At 44.1% G+C, this 19,588-nt stretch overlaps 1 protein-coding gene across 4 annotated transcripts in view; it reads right to left on the reverse strand.

The window, feature by feature from the left end:
- The window catches only part of VGLL4 (vestigial like family member 4), a 79,440-nt gene continuing 59,852 nt past the window's right edge, over positions 1-19,588 (reverse strand). For 3 of the 4 annotated variants that reach the window (XM_021409689.1, XM_021409690.1, XM_021409691.1), the window contains 3 exons: positions 6,886-7,108; positions 3,788-3,908; positions 1-1,993 (listed from right to left, as the gene is read on the reverse strand). In XM_021409689.1, coding sequence (XP_021265364.1) covers positions 1,725-1,993; positions 3,788-3,908; positions 6,886-7,108 — 613 coding nt within the window. In that variant the 3' untranslated portion in view covers positions 1-1,724. The remainder of the gene's footprint in view (positions 1,994-3,787; positions 3,909-6,885; positions 7,109-19,588) is intronic. The other variant, XM_021409688.1, reaches the window with a different exon arrangement.

Raw genomic sequence — 19,588 nt, forward strand, 5'->3', positions numbered from 1 at the left:
GGGGCTTAGGGGGTTTTTTGTTTTGTTTTGTTTTTTTTTTTTTGGTTTTTTTTTTCCTTTTTTTTAAAAATTTTTCAAAGAAAATTGAGCAGCCACCTCTCAAGAAGAGTAAGAGCCAATCTCCTGATCTTTCTACCCTGCACCTTTTCCAAATTAAATAGCTTAACTTTAAAAAAAAAAAAAAAAAAAAACAACAACACCAAACGTAAAAGCCACAATGGACCCAATACTGTAACACAGTCCATAATACATCACGTGTCGTTCATCTTCCAACTAGTTCTGACGTTTTACACTGAACCAGTCCTCTCAGGTAACCCAGTATAAAAACAAAGGCCTAGTTGCGACTGCACTGGGAAGATGGAATGTACGGGGAGAGTAGTTAGTTATACTTAACAAGGAGAAGCGCTTAGTACTAGCACAGCTGTGGGTTTATGCCTGCCTCTATTGCCTAATTTCTAGTTAGTAGCTATTAATATAATAAATGCGGTAATACCTGTATAAAGTTTTCTAATGGAGGAATGTATGCTGCAACTTGGCATAGGTTTATGAATAAGCTTACAAAAATTAAAGAGCGTATTTCACAAACTGTAACAATCTGTTGTCCAGCCAAGATACGCAACGGTAGCAGTTTCTGCAGCTAGTTAAAGGTGGATTACACAGACTTAGTTTTCGGAAGCGAGTTCTGCTAAGCAGACAGTGCTGCAGACAGAAACAATTACTCAGTCATGCGCAAAGCTATAGCATCCTGTACCACGCATCCTATATGTCCAAACTGCGTCGTTTGAGGCCTGTCCTGAGGCTGTCCTCTTTTGCTGGCTGCTACTAAAGTGAATATCAAATACAAATATCATAGAGTACAACTGTACCAGCAGTAAGTATATCTAGGATTGTTACTGACAAAAATAAACTAATTCTGAAGAAAAGCTAATAAGTATTATGATTCTTACTGTCTATACATTAATAGATACCAGCTATTTTTCATAAAACATGCATCGTTAAGCACTATTGAACCCTCCAACCTCAGCTCTATTCTAACAAACTGCAGTGTTTAGGAAAAAATGCCCGTGTTCTGTAAATTATGCAGTCCAGTTGCAAGCACTAAGCACCTGAAATCTAAAGAGAGAAAGACCTATAACCTGTATGAGACTTCCCCTTCCAAAGCTGTTTTGCTTTAAGAAAAATCAAACTGATAGAAATGTCATCCTTAAACCTTTTTTTCAGCAGTTTGCCCTCAAAATATTAGCATCTTTCCAGAAAGTTGCTATGCAACTTCAGTCCTCCTCCAATAGTGCAAATCATACATGACAGTTCTTTTCAAGTATATACATACAAAATTACTTCACAGAGGGAAAAAAAAAAAAAAAAAGTAATGTAAGCAAACCAGACGAATTCTAGTCTCAAGAAGCTAGTAAAAGCAAAAAGCATTTGGGTCAACCAACTACATGTAATGGCTTTTGTGGATTAGCGTGCATTTTTTTTTAAGGGGCAGCAGATTTGCATCAGAGGTTTCTTTGGTAATTGAGGCAGGAAAAAGGATGCTACATCATATGAATCTGTACGAAATAGTTCCTGCTATCATCTTTAAGGGCACCCTTTTACAAATAAAAAGTGAGTACACAAAACACGTGTTGAAAACTAATCATCTCCCCTCCCCCAACACAATTTTAAGCACTGTTCAAAGCTCAGTCAAACCATGCAAATTCACAAACGTAACGGTCCTCTCTTCATGAGACTACAGAGGGCGAGTGATTATGATTGACCATGTGGGAGGATGGGGAAGACTGGCCCCGCCGTGAAGCAGACTCGGGACTGCTCGACACGCCGTCCTTCGCAGCTTTAATCTGAAGCCACGTATCCCCAAGTGCTTTGGCAAAGTGGTCATCGACTGATCCTGTGATGGACACAGAGTTTGCCACTGGCTCAGGCTCCTTGTAATTCTTGCCAAGGCTTCGGCGGAAGTGCTCTTCCACCACTGGGTCGCAGGCAGTGGTAGCTAGACAGGGAAAAAAGGCAGAAAATGCATTGTGTCAGTGCAGGACGCTGGCACCCGTTACTGGGCGCAGGATCCTCATTTTCTTCCCATTTTCCTGCCATTTCAGCATAAAGTGAGACTTCTTCACATCGTTACAGAACCGGTAATGAATGGAGCGGGGAAGAAGATGGAAGGATTTAAAAGAAATGGAACTGAGCATTTTGTTTGGGACCTGCACCAGGTAAAAATTTTCTATGTAACTACAGTTCTCCCTTTGGTTAGTAACAGAATTTTTACATAGCTGCAGTTCTGATTCTGTCCTGGGAGAGGGTTTCCACAATGCCATATACTTACATTTAGGCTTACATGGAATTAAAGATGAAAACAGTTCTTTACAATCTGCTCCCAGGCCCTCTGGTATCAGTCAGTTGTGCGGAGGACCCTGTTCTAAGCTACAGCATGCCAAAAGCTGGGGTCAGGGCTTCATCTTACTTGATAATCTTGTTACAAAAGCAAGTCCAAAAAGAGCACAAAGCGTTACACCTGCATTAGGTACTGCTGGTATTCAAATGGCACTATACTGTTCCAAGAGAAACAAAGAACCTTAAAAATCTGATGATAATTTCTTAAAGAAAGAACTACAGTTTTACAACTTAGAAACAAAACCTGTATCTGTGTTTGTCTTTCCAAAAGATTTTTGTGAAGTGTGGGATCTATGCCATTGTCCTTCATGCTATGGAACAGGTTTTACTGATCCTGTAGCAAACGCGAGGGCTGTGCACAAAGACCCCTTCAATGACAGCTGAGAAATATTGTTTGAAAACATAACTATTCCCAAACAATTTCAAGCCTGGTATAAATACAGCTGGGTTCTCAATGAAGAAGCTTTTCTTAAACAAGTAACAACAGTTTTCTAGCAAACCTCTAGCGTCTTACATCTCTTAATTACTGATCTCTTCAGGAGCACAGTTTATCTGCCAGGGTTTCACTTCAGCGTCTAATTCCAGTTTTCAACAATACAGTTAAAAATAAAATAAATCCTTCTGGGGGCTTTTAGGTCCCTGTGTATGTCAGAGTGCTATTGTTATGAAACTGCCATGGACGTGAACCAAAACTCGCTGTTTGAAATGCTGCGCGCTCAATCAAGGCATCAGCAGGTAAATGACTAGATAGGAAAAAAGCTGTGCTTTCCCCAGCTACTCAGTAAGAGAAAGAAGAGAGAAACATCCCAAGGTTTCTTAGTAATTACTGTATGAAAAGATTTCATGAAAAGTACTAATTGCGCAGAGGGTAGAAAGCTCCTTCCCTGGGTTGCTATAGCAACCGCCCTCCAAAGCTTTTTTGTGTTATCCCTGCAGAGAAAGGTGGAGGGTTTGTGCTCTGGAAGAGGATTTGTATCTACAGGAAAAGATTGTGTGGCTGCAGCTGAATCATAAATGGCTACCAACGACTGAAAGGCTGGGAAGTATGGCACATAAAGTAAAGAGCATGGTTGGATTTGCTGGTCACGTCTGCTTGCTGTGAGTTACATTAAAATAAATATAACGACTCATTTGTCAATACTTCTCAAAAAAAGAGAAAAGAACACCCCTCTCTAGTTCTGAAGTGGTATCTTTTCTTCTGGCACAGCACTGACAGGGAGAAGTGTGTGCTGCTGGTGCGTGTGCCTCTGGGCAGGTGGGATGCAGAACGAGGTGCCTGTTGTTTCACCTCATCTTGTTCTTGGTAATACACCAAAGCCTACACAGAGTTAGCAAGGCAGTTTTGTTCTCCAGTTCTTATCGGGCAGTTGGTTAGAGATGAGATGTAACTTACTGCTAGAGGGTCTTCTGTAGGCAGGAACTGCTGAGCCGCAGCCACTGTGAGCAATGGGGCAGTGAGAGAGGTTGCAGTTGCGGTTGTTGGCAGAAGCACACGTAATGACGGACGGACGGTTCTAACAAGGGAGAAAAAAGAAAGGCTCCACTCAGCACGGCAGCTGGACAAAGTCACCTGGCAGCAGGTCATCGCATCGACACTTGAGATGCACGCAGACGGAGCTGAATCCCAGCCACGAAACAACCAATGAAATACTCAGTTCAGTCAAGTGTGTAAAACCCCCACACGCTCAGCTATTATTTCCTTCTTTTCATCAAAAAAATGTATTACATTTCCGTAATGGTTTTTAGTGAAGTGGTAAGCTCCCACACAGAAAAACAGGCAGCATGAGAGCAAATCACTGAAAGCATGACGGACACTTCACGGGGACAGTTTCAACTTCGCATGCATTACGGATGCAGAACGACGTACTTGCTTCGTGACATACCCCCATCCCTGTGACTCCAGGACTCAGAAGGGCTTCAGATTTTACAGGTGTTCACCTTCTGAGTGCTAATCAAGTGTTAATGGCATCATTTTTCACTCAGAACGTAGATTTCCTAGCCTGATTCTGTACTTCAGCCACAAAACAATTAAGCCCACGAGCTAGAAAATATGAAGAGCTCCTCAGCAAGTCGTGACTGTGAACACTTTCCTCTTAGAGTTCATCTGCTTTTCTAGCCATTCTCAACACGTGCAAATTCCTCAAAATATATATTCATAAAACCTGAATTCCAGAATGTATGCTTTACACAGAGTGTAAATATAAACTGCTCTTATTACAGTCGTTTACCATATAAATGTTACATTGAAATAAGGCCTTAGGGGAAAAAAATGGCCTGCTGCCCTCAGCTTTGGGTCCTGGGTATGCTTTACTATGTAAGAAGTCCATTCTGCTGTGCTCAATGCAAGTTAATCAAGTGTCCAAAAGATTAAGAGAATTACTGTAATTAACACAGTTTTAATTTCTTGTCCGTTTTATAAAGCCCTGCAGCAAATCCACAAAAATCACTGTTTACCTACCACATACAAAGTAAAGTAGCACTAAATAATGAAAAGAACCTTTTCTGTTCTTCAAGAGCAAGAAGAAAGGAGAGATGAGCTTTCAAGGGCAGGTTTAACACTAGCTGCATAGGCACAACCAGAACAAATGCCATTCACATCTTACTGCACTGGACAGCAAAGTCAAAAAGGAAATAAAGAAAAAAGGTTATTTATTTGCATTTTTCTGTAAGCAGTTCACATATGGCACTTTTTTTTTTTTTTTTTTACCTAAGGGCAAACATTACATGCATCTGTGAAGCAGGTTAAGATATGTATAGATGCTTCTTTAGCCATGCAAGATACGAGAGGTAGAGAGAAGCAGGAGGAGAGCTTGTCTGAGGAATGTGCACGCCAAGCCCCCGAGCAATGTAAGAGGCAGGGATAAGGCGTCGTACAGAAGCCCCGGCGCGGTTCTGTGTGCGCAGGTGCACCGAGCAGACTGTGCCTATTTATATAAAAACACTGGGATGAGAAGCTGAGAATGTAAAAACGGCAACGGCCGCAACTGAGTAACTGCACACTGCCTAAAATACAAAGGTATTTTATCCTCCTCTCTGTCAGAAACATACAGTAAGATACAATCTCATTCTCAACATCCTATTTCCTCAAGAAAGAAGATCGCAATCTAGCTCAAGATGTCAAAGATAACCAAATAGAGGGGAATCTGCTGATGGGTAATAGGAATCAGCCCAAGTCAAACACTCTAACAGAAGAGTGTCGGTGGTGTTAGCTGCCAAGCTGAGGAACAGCAGTCATGCTATCAAAGGGCAGCAGTGGCGTCACTGGCAGCCTGTCCCTTCCTCCTCTGTCATCACCAAACACTGAGAGCAAAGAAGAGCTGCTCTGGACAGAACAGTAACTGTGACCTGTGTGCTGGATGATGCAAGACACCAGTGACACCAGTGTACTGCAGGCGTTTTGGCATGGCAAAATGTAGACTAGCGTACGTAGCCAACCGTGGTGGAAATGCACACAGCAGATATGAAGCACACACTCCGAAGGAAAAAGGCTTTCAAAGAACTGCATACAAAAAATCCCAGCCTTGGAAAGATCATCCACTCCAAGTGTTTACCCTTTGCAGTGCATTGCTGGAGGGTAGGAAGGAAGGAAGGAGGAAAGAGGAAGGAAGAGCTTGTGTATCCAGGCCAGTCTAAGCTCTCAACGCTGCAGTTCATCATAACTCAATTATTGTGCCTCACCACTCCACTAAAGCGAGCAAGGATTAAAGTGAGTCTGGCACGTACGAGAACTATGTTTGTAGAACCTGCATCAAGATGCTCACCTTCTGCAGTTCTCAAGGAAAACAAATTCCATGCAGAAAAAAGAACCAACAGCCAGAACCGAGAGAACAAATTAAAAAAAGCACTCCGGTGTATGGAACAATGGTACAGAATTACCAAAATCATTATTTTGCTTTAGGAAAAACTATTACAAATAGTGATACAGCACTGATCTGGAGAACACAGTGAATGCTTCTGACTAGCTAGGACAACTAAAATCATTGGAGTTTCTTTCACTTGGAAAATTCAGTGCCAAATTCGATTAAAAACCTTTTCTGTCTTACATCTAGTTCTTCATCAGTCCTAGCAGCATGAGGCTGGCACAGGGCAGGGAAGCACTCACTGATTGCCAGTGGGAGCACATATAAATACCCTCTATGTATGAATTGCATCAATTATTGCCTAACAGGTACCAGAGCCTCACTTACCCACAGCAACAGACTTCGTATTCCCAATTCGAACGCATGTGTTCACAAGCTTAGCAAAGCATCAGAAGCAGCAAGATGGCTAAGAAATCTGTGACAAATGCATCTGAACACTAGGAATTTAATTCACATCAAGCACACTGAGCTGACATTCACTGTGTTTTTAAAATGCAGTTTGCCTGAAGAATGGTATCGCCTACCTATTGTCACTCACAACATGTTCTGCTTACGTCTGGGAAGTCCCCGCTGTGTCCACAGCAAGGATTTCTACAGCCACCCAGTTTCTTGTCGGCCTAGAAGCCAGTACCTGCTGCCGTTCCACAGAAGTCAGTGTAGGTGCGATGCCAACTGTTCGGGTTGCATCCATGCTGTTTTTGGTCAGTGCGAGAGGTTGATCCATGGTCAAACTTGGGATGGAGGCATACATGTGATTGGCATGAAGGCTCATGGTTGGGGCAGCAGCCCTCTCTATCGGGCTGCGACTCCTCTCTCTGTGCTCCTTCCGAAAATCTCCATTGGCAGTCTTGTTTCTAATACATGAAAAAGAAAAAAAAGAGCTTAGTGTTTAGAAGCTGTAATGACATACACTACTTTTAATCTCTTTAAGAAATGTGAGGCAGTGCATTTTGCTTGGTTTTTGAGGAGGGCTGTAGCATCCCTCGGTGAGGTACCCTGGTCTATCCAGACTCCTCCCAAAGGCAAGAAAATGATTCACACTTGCAAACTCTGGCAATCAAAATTCATTTTCAGAACTCTTCAGAATTTTTGGAATTTCTGAAGAAGCTTTTCTAAATGCACTGAGTTAAAGTAATAACTAGTAACGACTGGTCTTTGTTGAGATCAGACACCTCCTCATTTGGAATACTATTAATGGAACTCTCCCTCCTAACACTGCAATATTCTCTAAGCACTGCTGAAGCCCAGAAGCTTGTTTAGCCAAAGGACACAGGTCGATAACAGCAAAATTCAGTGAGTCAAAGCAGGAAGCAACATTTTCAGAGCAGAAAATGAAAGAAAAGCAAACGACGCATCTCAGTACCATTCAATTACAATTAATCTAGAAAAGAATAATTTCAAATTACTGCTGAACAGTAGACCTCAGTGGATAAACTCACACAATCAAACATTCATTCACTAAAACAATACTGATTCTCTCATGTATGAGATATTTCACTGTACACCATACTTCTTGGTGTCTGGGCAGTACACACTTCATTACAGGAAGGCAGTGAACCCAGGGAAAGGAGCTTCACCCACATGTTGTTCACAGCCACCTGCCAATGACTGGCTCAGCCTGGTTCTGCCTGGCAGGTGGGAACACACTGCTACTACCAGTTAGCAAGCTGCACCACCTCGTACATACTGAACTGATACCCAGGAGCTATCTTAAAAAGTGCTCTGATGGATGGTAGGCAGAGAGAAAAGAAACAGACACACGTTTTTCTAACAGTGGAAATTAAGGTGTATGAATACCATTCAATACTGAACCAAGTTACGACCCCAAGAAAGTGCTGCCTATTTCAACGCCTGAGAGTCTCTCAAAATATGAAAGCCAACAGCTGAAGGGAAAAAAAAAAAAAAAAAAAGCCCTGCTAAGAGAGGTAAATAAGGAACCACAAAGCTTACTAACAAAAATGCTATAGAAAAATCTCGCAGGATTAAACAAATGGGCTAATTCCTCCAATTTATGTAACGGTGACTTGCTTTACGCTCGTTCCACGCAGACAAGAGGATTGCTGTGCCCACGTGCTGATGGGGCTGCTCTGCCCAGGCCCTGCTGTCTGCTGCTGCCCACACTGCTTCAGTGCCTGCTGAGACCATGTAAACTCTTAGTCTCAACGGCATCCTGCCATGATGGATTCCACAGGTTAAACTACATGCTCCATTAAGTATCTTTTCCTCACAGCACTTTTTGTTCATTTCCATTTAACTTAAAATCTAATAGTTTGGCCTACTATTGCTTTAGTTCTTGCATTAGGAGAGGGTGAAAGCCATCACCTCCTGGCTCATCATCTCCACGCCATTCTTGATTATTCTTGCTTCTCTCAACCTTTTTTCTCCAGGGTACCACTAAATTTTCCTCAAAACTGTTCCCATGCCTGTGGTCCCTCTATACAAGAACTAGGAAAGCCATCATATTTCTCAAAATTAGGGGTCAGATCTCTCCTGTATCCGGGAACAGGACCTCTGCTGAAATAAAACCATCTTCAGCCCGCTCAGTAATTCCCGACAGAAGGGACCAGTCAAGGGAGAAACCATACCATCTGTTAACTGTTCACATCCCTGCGCTGCTGGCTAGCACTTGTCCCTTTTCATCAATTACAAAGTAGTAGTTGCAGATGACTGGAATCAGCCATAAAACCTAACCTGCACGGTTCCACAGCCAGTGCTCAAGATGTCCTCTGAAAACCGAGTGTTTCTTGAATCCTCCCTTGCAGGCCAGACTTAGATCCAACAAAGCACACACACACACCACCAGGAAATACATTCTCCCCATGTTAAATTTAGGTCCCCTGCCAGCTCTGGTACCATTTCAGCTCACAAGCCTACTTCACAGATTGGCATTCAGAAGAAAGTAGGTTTAGGATTGCACTGCTCTGAGCCAATGACATGCAAACATATGACTTAACGGCAGTGTAACAGACTCTATATTTAAAGTACAGTAGCCTCATCATAAATTACAGTATAGAAAACGTTAACTGAACACAACAAGCTCTAAGCAAGTGTGGAACTTGATGAATAGCACACCTTTACAGGTTGCTTTGGTACCTGGACAGCAGCCCCTAGATGGCTGGCAAGTAACAGAGGAAAAGCCAGCACTGCAGGCGGTGTTGGGGTGATGCTATGGCTCGTTCTTCTCACTGCACTGCAATGTCTTCGGTGTCCACAAGCCAATATCTCACTTTTCAACTAAATATTACTTGTCTACTGCAATTTAAATAACAATTTGGAGATTAAAAAAAAAACAAATACAGCTAGAGTAGGTTCCTTCTTTTCACTGCTGCTTCAAATTAAAGCAAAATAAATAAATCCTTGTTCAGAAAAATGTAGCTACACCAGGTTTGGGGGTTGGTTTTTTGTTTTGGTTTGTTGGTTTTTTTTTCTCTCTCTTAGAAGTGGGATTTCAACTTCTTCATGCTGCATATATAGTGGGGGGAGGGGAGGGCTGTCAAGTGCCAGTGATGAACAAACCTACTGGAATTTCCAAGCTTAACACATTGATCATTTTGCACAGTATTTCACTCCTCACATTAAACGAGCAGTCACGGCCCCAAATGTTGGTGAATGGGTAGTTCTGCTGCTAAAACGAATGAACTTTTCTGCAAAGATTTTTGAAGAGGAAGGGATGAAGAAACTGGGAAAGAAGATGAGCCTGAGGCAGGAAGCAGAGCAGAGCTTCCCCAAAGATACCTAAAATTACTGAGTTATCTCAGTAACCTCCACAGACCGCACCCCAGCCCTTTCTGTAGGCTGATAACTCCCTTTTCCTAAATTAGAACAACAGCTCTTCTGGACAGGGAACAATTCAGACCCTGCTCTTCAAAAATCCTCTCCATTCATCGACCTTAAAACAAATAGTCCAGGCAAAAAAATGGAAAACAACTGAAGCAGCTACTTTCACATCAGGTATTATTTGTTGTGAGCCTAGCTCACGATTTTACAGCACTGTGTAGTAACATGATAGCTCTGCCCTTGTGAAAATAGTCCAGCACTTCTGAGTCCCTCCTATTTAAATATAAATAGCAAATCCTGCAGACATCTGACTCCACTTGTAAAAGAACTGTACATAAAAATACATTGCAGAGTATCCATCAATTCAACAGTTAAATAATGGAATGTGAAAAATAATTTTGTGTTAGAAGTGCCTTTATGCAACTGAAAGTTTTCCCTTTTCATTATTATTATTGTTGAGGAAATGAATCTCAAAAAACGTAGTTAAATTTGCACTTCCTATCTATACAAGATGCAGACAATTTGTAAATTAGAAATAGTTCTGTTCTCGTTAAAAAGCCAGACCACAGGAACAGTATGAAAACTATTATTTTATTAACTTATATGAAAACAGAATTCAGTGTCAATATTTCATTAAGATATTTTGTCTATTTTTCCTCCAAGTACAGCTACGAAAATTCTGTTTTGGAAAACTGTTCTGTTCTTGTTCTGCTATTAGATGCTTTGTCTGAAGGGGCAATCAAAACTGCATGTGCTTGAAGACAATTATAAAAGTGAATCAGTTAAAAAATGCCACATGTGCTGAGCAAGTATAGAGATGCATCTCCGAGTTCAAAGGTAAGCACGTAAAACTACGCAGGCAGATCCACATTTGACAAATAATTTTAAAACATATACTACAAGTTAACCCAGCTGTCCACACTGCTTTCTCATCCCCCAACTCCACTTTGTCTTAAACATCACCACAGGCAAAACTCTGGACTCCACCTTCAGAGGTGAACCCAGCAGTGCATCTCCAGCGGCTTCAAGAGCAGCTCCAGGTGTCGGTCAGAACCTGAGCACCCCAGGCAGCGAGGTGCTGCTGCCTCAGCATCTCCCTTTGAACACAGTGTTTCAGGCTACTTGCAGGTTTATTGGAGCAAAATTAAACACGACTCCAATCTTAAATTCATTTCTCCAGCACTTAAAAAACAGACATTGTTTTCCATGTTTCTCCCCAGTGAATCATAACCGAGGCTCCGGCACTTACCAAGCATCATGTGCTCAGATGGATGTCATACCAAAACCACACACATCCTGACTGTTAGCTGGAAGTCTGCTGCAGTTTGGTTCTCAATAGTGTTTGCTAATTGAAAGCAATGTTTCAGAATTCAGCAGGAAGTCGTTCAAAGGTAGCTGAAATGCGCTGTGCTTAAAATCTTTTGTCCACCCTTTAAATGCAGCTGTTCTGCTCGCTGGCACGGAGTGGCGGTAATTCACACTCCTCCTGCGGGAACCGCCTAACGCTGCCAACTGCTTAAGGAAGAGGGAAAAAAGAGGCCCACCGAAAGGGGACAGTTTTGCTTACACTCACTTCCAGCCCTCAGCTTCTTAAGGAACAGATGCCAGAAGTATTACTGTACCTCCAAGTGAAGAAATCACAGACGTTTCACACCCCCTTTGGCAGCAACAGAGCTCTACCTTGAAATGATGGCATTGTAGGAGCGCGTTGTACTTGCAGAAAGAGCAAGTATCCACCTAGAGTGCACGTGAGATGGTTTTCCTCATACAAACACAGTGCATAGTATTACCAACTGTAAGTTACTTCATTTGTGTAACTCAGTTCAAACATTAATACTTTCAGCATCCTTTATAGTACTCATTCTTTGACATCTTCTACTGTACTACTTATTCACAAGTTATTATTAAGCTTGAAAGATGACAGCTGCTTTTATTAAAGACTACTGCATTTGTAACCCACTGATACCAAGTATCTTCTTCACACCATGGGGACCACTTCCCACAGACGCTCTGTTTACATGTATTGACTCTGTTATTGTGAGGCAGCAAAGCAAGAACGTAAGAAGACTTTCAAAAGGTTATAAATGATCCAGAGGGGACAAATCCTAAGTGGTCCTTACTCAGGATTTTTAAGCAATCTGAATTCCCTACCAACAAACAAAACCTGAACATACTAACTAGCAGTTTGCTCGCTGAGCATCAGCCAATTATCTGAAGCATTCATGACATGAACAAATAGCCTACGCAACCCAAAACGGTCTTCAGGTCTACTCTGAAAGGCTGCCACCAAACCACGTAGCCCATTTTCAGCCCAGTCTCTTAGCTCTGTGCCTCCCTGTTGCACGGAGTAGCCTTTTCCTTTTATGGCTTAGCACTCCATCCCAAAAGGCTTCCTCGCAGGCATTTTGCAAGAGATCACTGTTTTGCAAGAACCATTTCCTCCACAGAATCTGGAGGTCTGACAGGGTTTCCTGACAAAGATGGAGAACGCTTCCCCTCTTCTGCCACTGCTGTTGTTTAGATGTTGTTTGTACAGTGTATCCCGACTCCAGGAAACCTTTTGCTCTCCCTGAAAATCTCATTCCACCCAACGCGCTGATAACGCAGGCAGGCCGAGGGCATCCTATTGTTGCCCTTCAAGCACCTGCAGCAGCTGGCCTACCTCCTGCTGTGGCTGTGCAGAACAGCTGGGGTAGACGGACTCGTCCAGAGCAGCAGCTCTCGATGCAGCTGGCTGCAGCAGCCCTGTAACTGAGGCCTGCATCTGGCAAATCCTCATCCCTTTCGCCATCCACGCGTGTATAACCAAGGGAAGAAGCGGGTCACTATGTTTTCACCTTCCACCCCAGGCTACAAAGAACTCAGCAGAAGCATCCAGGATTTCAAGCCCTGCCTCCAGGCTTCTCCAGCCACCTATAATTAAACATCAGTCTTTCCAGAAAGGAGCTTTTGTTGCTTTGAATTTTTCAACTTGAGCATCCTGCTCAGCTTGGAGAGTTAAGCATGGTATTTACACAAGTTCTGTAAGAGTCACAAGTATGCACGCACCAATCCGAGCTCTCCTTCCCCTGCTCTCTCCACCCCCTGTAGTCAGAATTCTGCAATTCCCTGCCATAAAAAAAAAAAAAAATCACAATTTTTTTCCAGCTTAGTGCTACAGCCAGTGGAAAACCCTCTGAGAATTTACAATAAAACCACTGAAAACATATTAACAAGAAATAGGATAACCTTACATATAAAGATAGGTCATACTTTCTAAATCTATCCTCACTAAAACAAGTCTTTAAGAGTTAAAACTCTGGACTGAATAGTTACTGCCAAGCGTAATCAACCAGGAGAATAAATTTCAGAGTAAAAGAAAGAAATGAATAATAAGTTGTAAAACACATAAAGAGCATCCCAGTACTGCCTGCCTGCAGCATGCGAAGTATTCAGAGAGAGAAGAGCTTCCCTTCTTGAAGGCTTAATGTTCACGAGGGTGAGAGAATGCAAGAGAACCGCATGATGTAAGACCTCACTCAAAAGCCAAACCCACAGAACTGAAATCTAAATCTAATGGACAGAAAAATCAATTAAACACAATCTCAGATCCTATTTTTCTCACAGGATTATTTATTAGTTGCCGTTTGATGCTCTTTGCCCCGACAGGCAGACAGTCGCTGTGGAAGGTACCACTGCTTTACACTGGAAGCCATTCCTTACATACAGAAGTCAAACCCTGGGATTTATTAAATGAGGAATGATGTCACTGCTGGAGTACACGCAGGCACATCCAAGCCAGAAATGATGCCCACTTTACCTTACTAAAACAGGTACAGTGTGCAGGTGATCTGTTTAAAAACATAGGCACAACTGCTTAATTCAATATTTTTTAAAAAGTCTCTTCACCCACAAACTCTCTGCTCTGCCTACACTTCTCACCTCCAGAACTCCTAAAATCAGCTTCTGATGCCACACCCAACTGCTGATTTTGAAGAATCATAATTTTTGAAGAGGCTTCACATGAGGTTATACCCAAGATGTAATTAGCAAATTTTAACATACAGTACATATCTGCAAAGTTCTAAACTGGTAAGTGACCTCATTCATCCTCTGAAGTAACAATAAATATGAATTAGCCTGGTAGGAAGAAAAAAAAAAACAAACAAAAAAAACAGGCCTGATAAAGTGGAACAATAGAAGAAACTTCCAGCATTTCATTATTACCACAATAACGAGCGCCCAAGTATAACAGAACACTGCAGTAATTGTAAAAAGGTTTCCTAAAATGCACCACTGTGGCTATGATTTCAGGAGTGTAAACAGCAGCTCATTTCATCTCCTCAGCGTCCTGTCACGCTCTGGCACGGAGGTGGAAACCAGCCGCTGACTAAAGCTCTCATCAGCTCCGAGCTTTCAGGGATCGGAGACAAAGGACGTGCAGCCAGCTCAACAGCCAGAAGAGAAAAAACGCGCCGGTCCTTGAACCCCGAAGCGCACATCCCCGGCCCCTGCTCTCCTTATGTGCGACAGCGTCACAGGAGCAGCGCCGTTCTTGGGAGGGAGGCAGAAGTAACCAGGCCCTCAGGATCTACCTGGCGGAGCCGCTCCGGTTTCCTCCAACAAGCTGTGCAGCGCTACCAGAAAAAGGCTAGGGGAAGTTCTGCCAACTGGGAAAGCCAAAAGGCAGAAGATGTGAATGCTCCCGAAGCTGAAAAAGGCCCCGCTGAGGATGCAGCCTGTCTTCAGAAGACACAGCTACTTCAATTACACTACAGTTACAGAGAGTACTTCTTTCTTTCTTTCTTTCTTTCTTTCTTTCTTTCTTTCTTTCTTTCTTTCTTTCTTTCTTTCTTTCTTTCTTTCTTTCTTTCTTTCTTTTTTAAAGACAGTTGCAGCAGAACTACAAAACTTACACAGATCAATGCTGAAACTTAACGCCAGGGTTGCCACTCACGTCCTAGAACTAAGGTTTCATTTCTGGCTCAAAAGCAAACGATGCGGCGGTCACCATAGTACCCGGGTGCTCGAAGGCACAATAATCACATTCTGAGAAAGCCAAGTAAAGCTGCTGAAAGAGAGGGGAACCAGCCACTGTTCACATGTGGAGTGCAAGCCAGGCTAGTGCGTATACTGTGATGAACACACCATGACCAAGAGAGGGAAGCCACTGCGGGGACAGAAAGCAGAATTATCTGCGTAGAAGCCTGAACTGTTTCACGTTCACAAGGAACTCCAAACTGCTTGGAGAGGAAAAGCATCCAGAACAGCAAAAGATAAAAGATGAGGCTGCAGAGACACTCCAAACTTTCCTTAAGTTTCTAACAAGCAGGAAGGAGTATCTGACAGGAAAAGGAGTGAAGAGGCTTCCAGGAAAACAGAAGGGTTACTGCAAGAATGCAGGGAGAGCCATGAAACGATTAATTTGTACCCAGCTGCAATGCCCACCACCCAAGAACTTTTGGCAGGCAATTCCTCTTACATTCTACCCATTCATGTGCTGGGTCACGTGCAGCTTTTACAATTCAGCCATGTTAACATCCTTTTGAAGTCAAACTTGGCACATGCAACAAACCTTTTGTACTGAGTCACTGGAAAATACTGTAAAAACTATTTATGATCACATAGAGAAAACTGTGGGCCAATGTCAGGAGAACGCTTGCATACAAAATACACACGGCAGCGGGTCATGCCCTACTGCAACAAGAGTAGCCACATACATGTGTGCTCAATACTGCCAGGGTACATCAGTCTGTTCTGCAGGCTCTGGAAAAACTTGGTGGTGTTGAAACTCAATGGTGAAACTGCAGAACTGTCAGAGGAAATAAAAAAGGGCAGTTACATTTTCTTACAGTATTTTCTGGGATGTTCCTTACAATATTTTCTGCTTTTTGATTTGAAAAATTACTTTCATTCATCGCTTATGATGTGTCATGCAACTATTTTTTGCAAAAGTTAGAAAGAACCAGCTTAAATCAATCCAAGAACAGCAAATTCGCAGAAGCCGACGGGATATTATTTAGTTCAGTCACACAAAAGACTGCAGCAGGTAGGCTCAGCGTAGACAACGGATTAATCGCTTCCTTCAAATAGATGATGTGCATAAGTAGAAGATGCCAGCAACACAACAAGGGAAAATTATTTAGGAAGAGCTTTGACAACACAAGCTACTCTGCAAATAAAGTCACACTGCTGGAATTAACCGTGTCAGATGGGCAGGAGGCTGGATGACAGAGATTTCTTCTCCAGCTTAAAGACAGAAACGGGCCTGGGATCATTAACGCCTACAAATTATGGCCTCTACCCAGCAGATACACAATGTAACATTAGCTGATGCAAAGCGGGGAGAGCTGAAAAAGTGCATTCATTCACTTTCAGACAGGCTTCAGAAACACTCACAGAACAGCCTTCAGGCCTTCAGAGTAAGAACGGCGTTTAAATAATTTTTTAAAAGTGTTTTTCATTGGCTGTCTTATAAGCGGAATACACATTTATTACAACTTTATTGAAGCTGTTTATAATTGCTAATAAAATCTGAATTACCGCCACGTCTAGAAGCTCTGTGAGGACGCTAACAGCTTCGTTGTATTTTGCACAGCTGCTCACAGCAATGCAGTAAGAGGCTGATAAGCAAACCGGCCCCAGCACAGAGCAGTGCCAGCGCTCTGCAGCCGAGTTAAAGGTTGTCAGATCCCACAATCAGCAGCAACATCTCGCTTCTGGCTGAAGGGAGACTTCAGTTACGAGACCAGTGACAAGGAAAAGCATTCGGGGTTTGTGCTGCCATCCTGCTTAGAAGACTGGTTCACGAACAGCGCACGTTACTGTCGGGAAAGCTGTGGTAGCGAGGCTCGGGGCATCGGCCGCGCACTCAGCCACGCGGCTGCACAGCTCGTGACGGCGAGGGGCTGCGATGGGAGCACACGCAGCGACCTGCACCGACTGATGCGACTGCTCATTATGCACAGCGCCGCTACATCCGCGCCACATGACAGGCTCCACGAAGCGGCACTGAGCGCTCTGAGGCTTCTCCCAGATGTTTTGGAAAGTTTTTCTCATGGCTGCGGAGAGCCGCCCGCCCCCATCCCAGCCGGGCCGGGGAGCGCAGCTCGCAGCGCCCGGCGGCGGCAGGGCACGCTCCGCCGCAGCGTAGGAGCACTGCTGACACCGTGAATGAGAAATCCTGGAGAGCTGAGAGCCGCACCGCTTGTTTACGGCGCCGGAGGAGTTATGTGAGAAACGCAAAGCGCTGCTCCGTTCCCACCGAGCAGCACGGCAGCATTTTCCAGCGGGGGAAGCGCCCGCTTGACCGAGGTCCCCCGGCTCCGGCCGAGCCCTCTCCTCTCCCCTCTCCTGTCCCTCCGGCTCCCCCTGACCGACGGGGGCCGCCACGGGGGCGGGAGGCGGCGGCGCGGGGCCGCCGTGCGAGGCCCGCTCCTAACCTCAGGGTAATCATTGCCAGCGCGCACGAAGGCGGCCGCGTCCTCCCGCAGCCCGCCCGGGGCCTCACGAACTTGGCGAGCGGCTGCGGCGCGGAGCGCGGCGCCCCGTCACGATAAGAGTCCCCGCCGGGCGCCGGCCCCGCGCTCGGCCCCGCTCGGGGCGCTACCGGAGCCCGGGGAGGGGGCAGCGGCCGCCGCCACAGCGCTGAGAAACCGAGCGCGGTGGGAGCAGGCGGGGGCCGCGGGGAACGGGTTAAAGCCGGAAGCGTCTTTTTGTGGCACAGTACAGCGGGAGAGAAAATGAAAGGAGAGCGTCCGGGCCGGCGCTTTCAGGCCGGGGAAAGAAACGCACTTATTCAACTAGAAATTAATGTAACGTTTTATTCCAAGTCTTACCCTTACAGAGTCATTGTCTATAGCAACCGTGTCCATAACACTCTGACTCTCAAGAGCACAACTTTCTAGTAAATGGCACATCTGTCAAACTGCAGGAAACATCTGGGAAAATGGTTAAATAGAAGAGGTGAGATTAAGCCCTTGTTTCCATACGGCTGGGTTACACGGCTAGGGTATGTTTGTCAGCGGTACCAGCTCTTTTCACCTCTCGTTAGGCATCGGGCTTTTGGACCAGCGTTGAATTTCACCCCGGTGCAGTTATATAATTTCTGCAATGTCAAATTTCCCGTTAATGAGAACAAAGGAGGGCCCCTTGGGATGACAAGCCAGCAGAGGGCTCGGGGCCCTGTGCACGCTGCTCCCTGCGCTGGCACAGCACTGTGCGCACACTGGAGCTGGGAGGCTTCACGCCCATGGCCATGGAGTTTGACACTACAAAGAAAGGGAGTTAGAAACGAGCCCAGACCCAGCTAACAAAACCCTTCTATCTGCACGTGGACGGCCCTAACATTACCTGTTTTTTCCAAGTACTTACACATACAACCAAGTTTTGGCAGATCACATCTTTCTGTGCACAATCAATACGCTCGTCATCCAGTCTGTACCCCGAAGCTGTCCATAGCAAGCACTGCGCATGTGCTGGGCTACCGCCTCCTGGATGAAAGGGATATGACTATTTTCTGAAATTCCCCCTTAAGAACGTTTGCAAACCTCAGTGTTAAATATTAACTCAGACACACTGAGACTCACTGAAGGTTCCATTTAATATACATTTGTTGGAAACAGTTGAAGAAGAATGAATGATCTCCATTAACAATTAAGAAAATATATAGGACTGATTTTGGTTTATCATTCAAGAAAAAAACAACAAAAAAAAAAAGACAAAAGAAAACCTCTGGAAAAGCAATAAAGCAATTTGAAACCTGCTATGTAATCCTTTGTCTGCTGTAACCAACCAGAGCCACAATGCCCCAGTGCCACTAGAAGTGCAGAGACCTTCAGCTTCAACAGAATCTCTTTGCAAACACCACGTTAATCCCAAAATACTTCAAAGGCACATCCATGCTAGGACAACTCCTGCAAGCAAATGTAGACACTGGGTGTTCAGAGCTGTGTGTTGGTTGTTTTTTTTTCTATTCTCATTTGTCACAATACAATGACAGTGCAAGCACAGTTCTTAATATCCCATAAAGCCTGGAACGATAAAAGAGGCAGTTAACAGCAAAAAACTTTGCAGAAAACCCCCACACTACCTCTACAACCCAGTTCTAAATCTTCAAGCCTTGCTTGGATCTAGAGCCAGCCTCTGCCATGAAAGGGACCTGATTTTCTACAGAGCATTTCTACCTTGCTTTCTCTGCCTGCAAATGCCAGAGAACAGCAGGGAAGAAGGGGCTGTCCTCTACTAAGGAACATGGTTTGCTGATTACTTCAGATCTCACTCAAGTTCCTTGCCTTGAGCAACTGCAGGCTCCAAGAGGACACAGGTGACCCTGCCTGGAGCAGGGGTGGAATGAAATGATTTCCTGGGGCCTAACCTGAATTGTTCTATGACTTTCAAATGCAGACAACTTTCAGGACAACTTAAAAGAGATTTAAAAAAAATAGCACCAATGTAATTTCTACTGCAGCATTAACTAAAATGAGCAAACTCCACTGGATAGCTCAGTTAGATGAGGCCTTCAGAGATGATCAAGACCAGCTGCCTGACCACTGCAGAGCTAACCAAAGGCTGAAGTA

The sequence above is a fragment of the Numida meleagris genome, chromosome 11 (assembly GCF_002078875.1).
Source record: "Numida meleagris isolate 19003 breed g44 Domestic line chromosome 11, NumMel1.0, whole genome shotgun sequence".
NCBI classification, from domain to species: Eukaryota; Metazoa; Chordata; class Aves; order Galliformes; family Numididae; genus Numida; species Numida meleagris.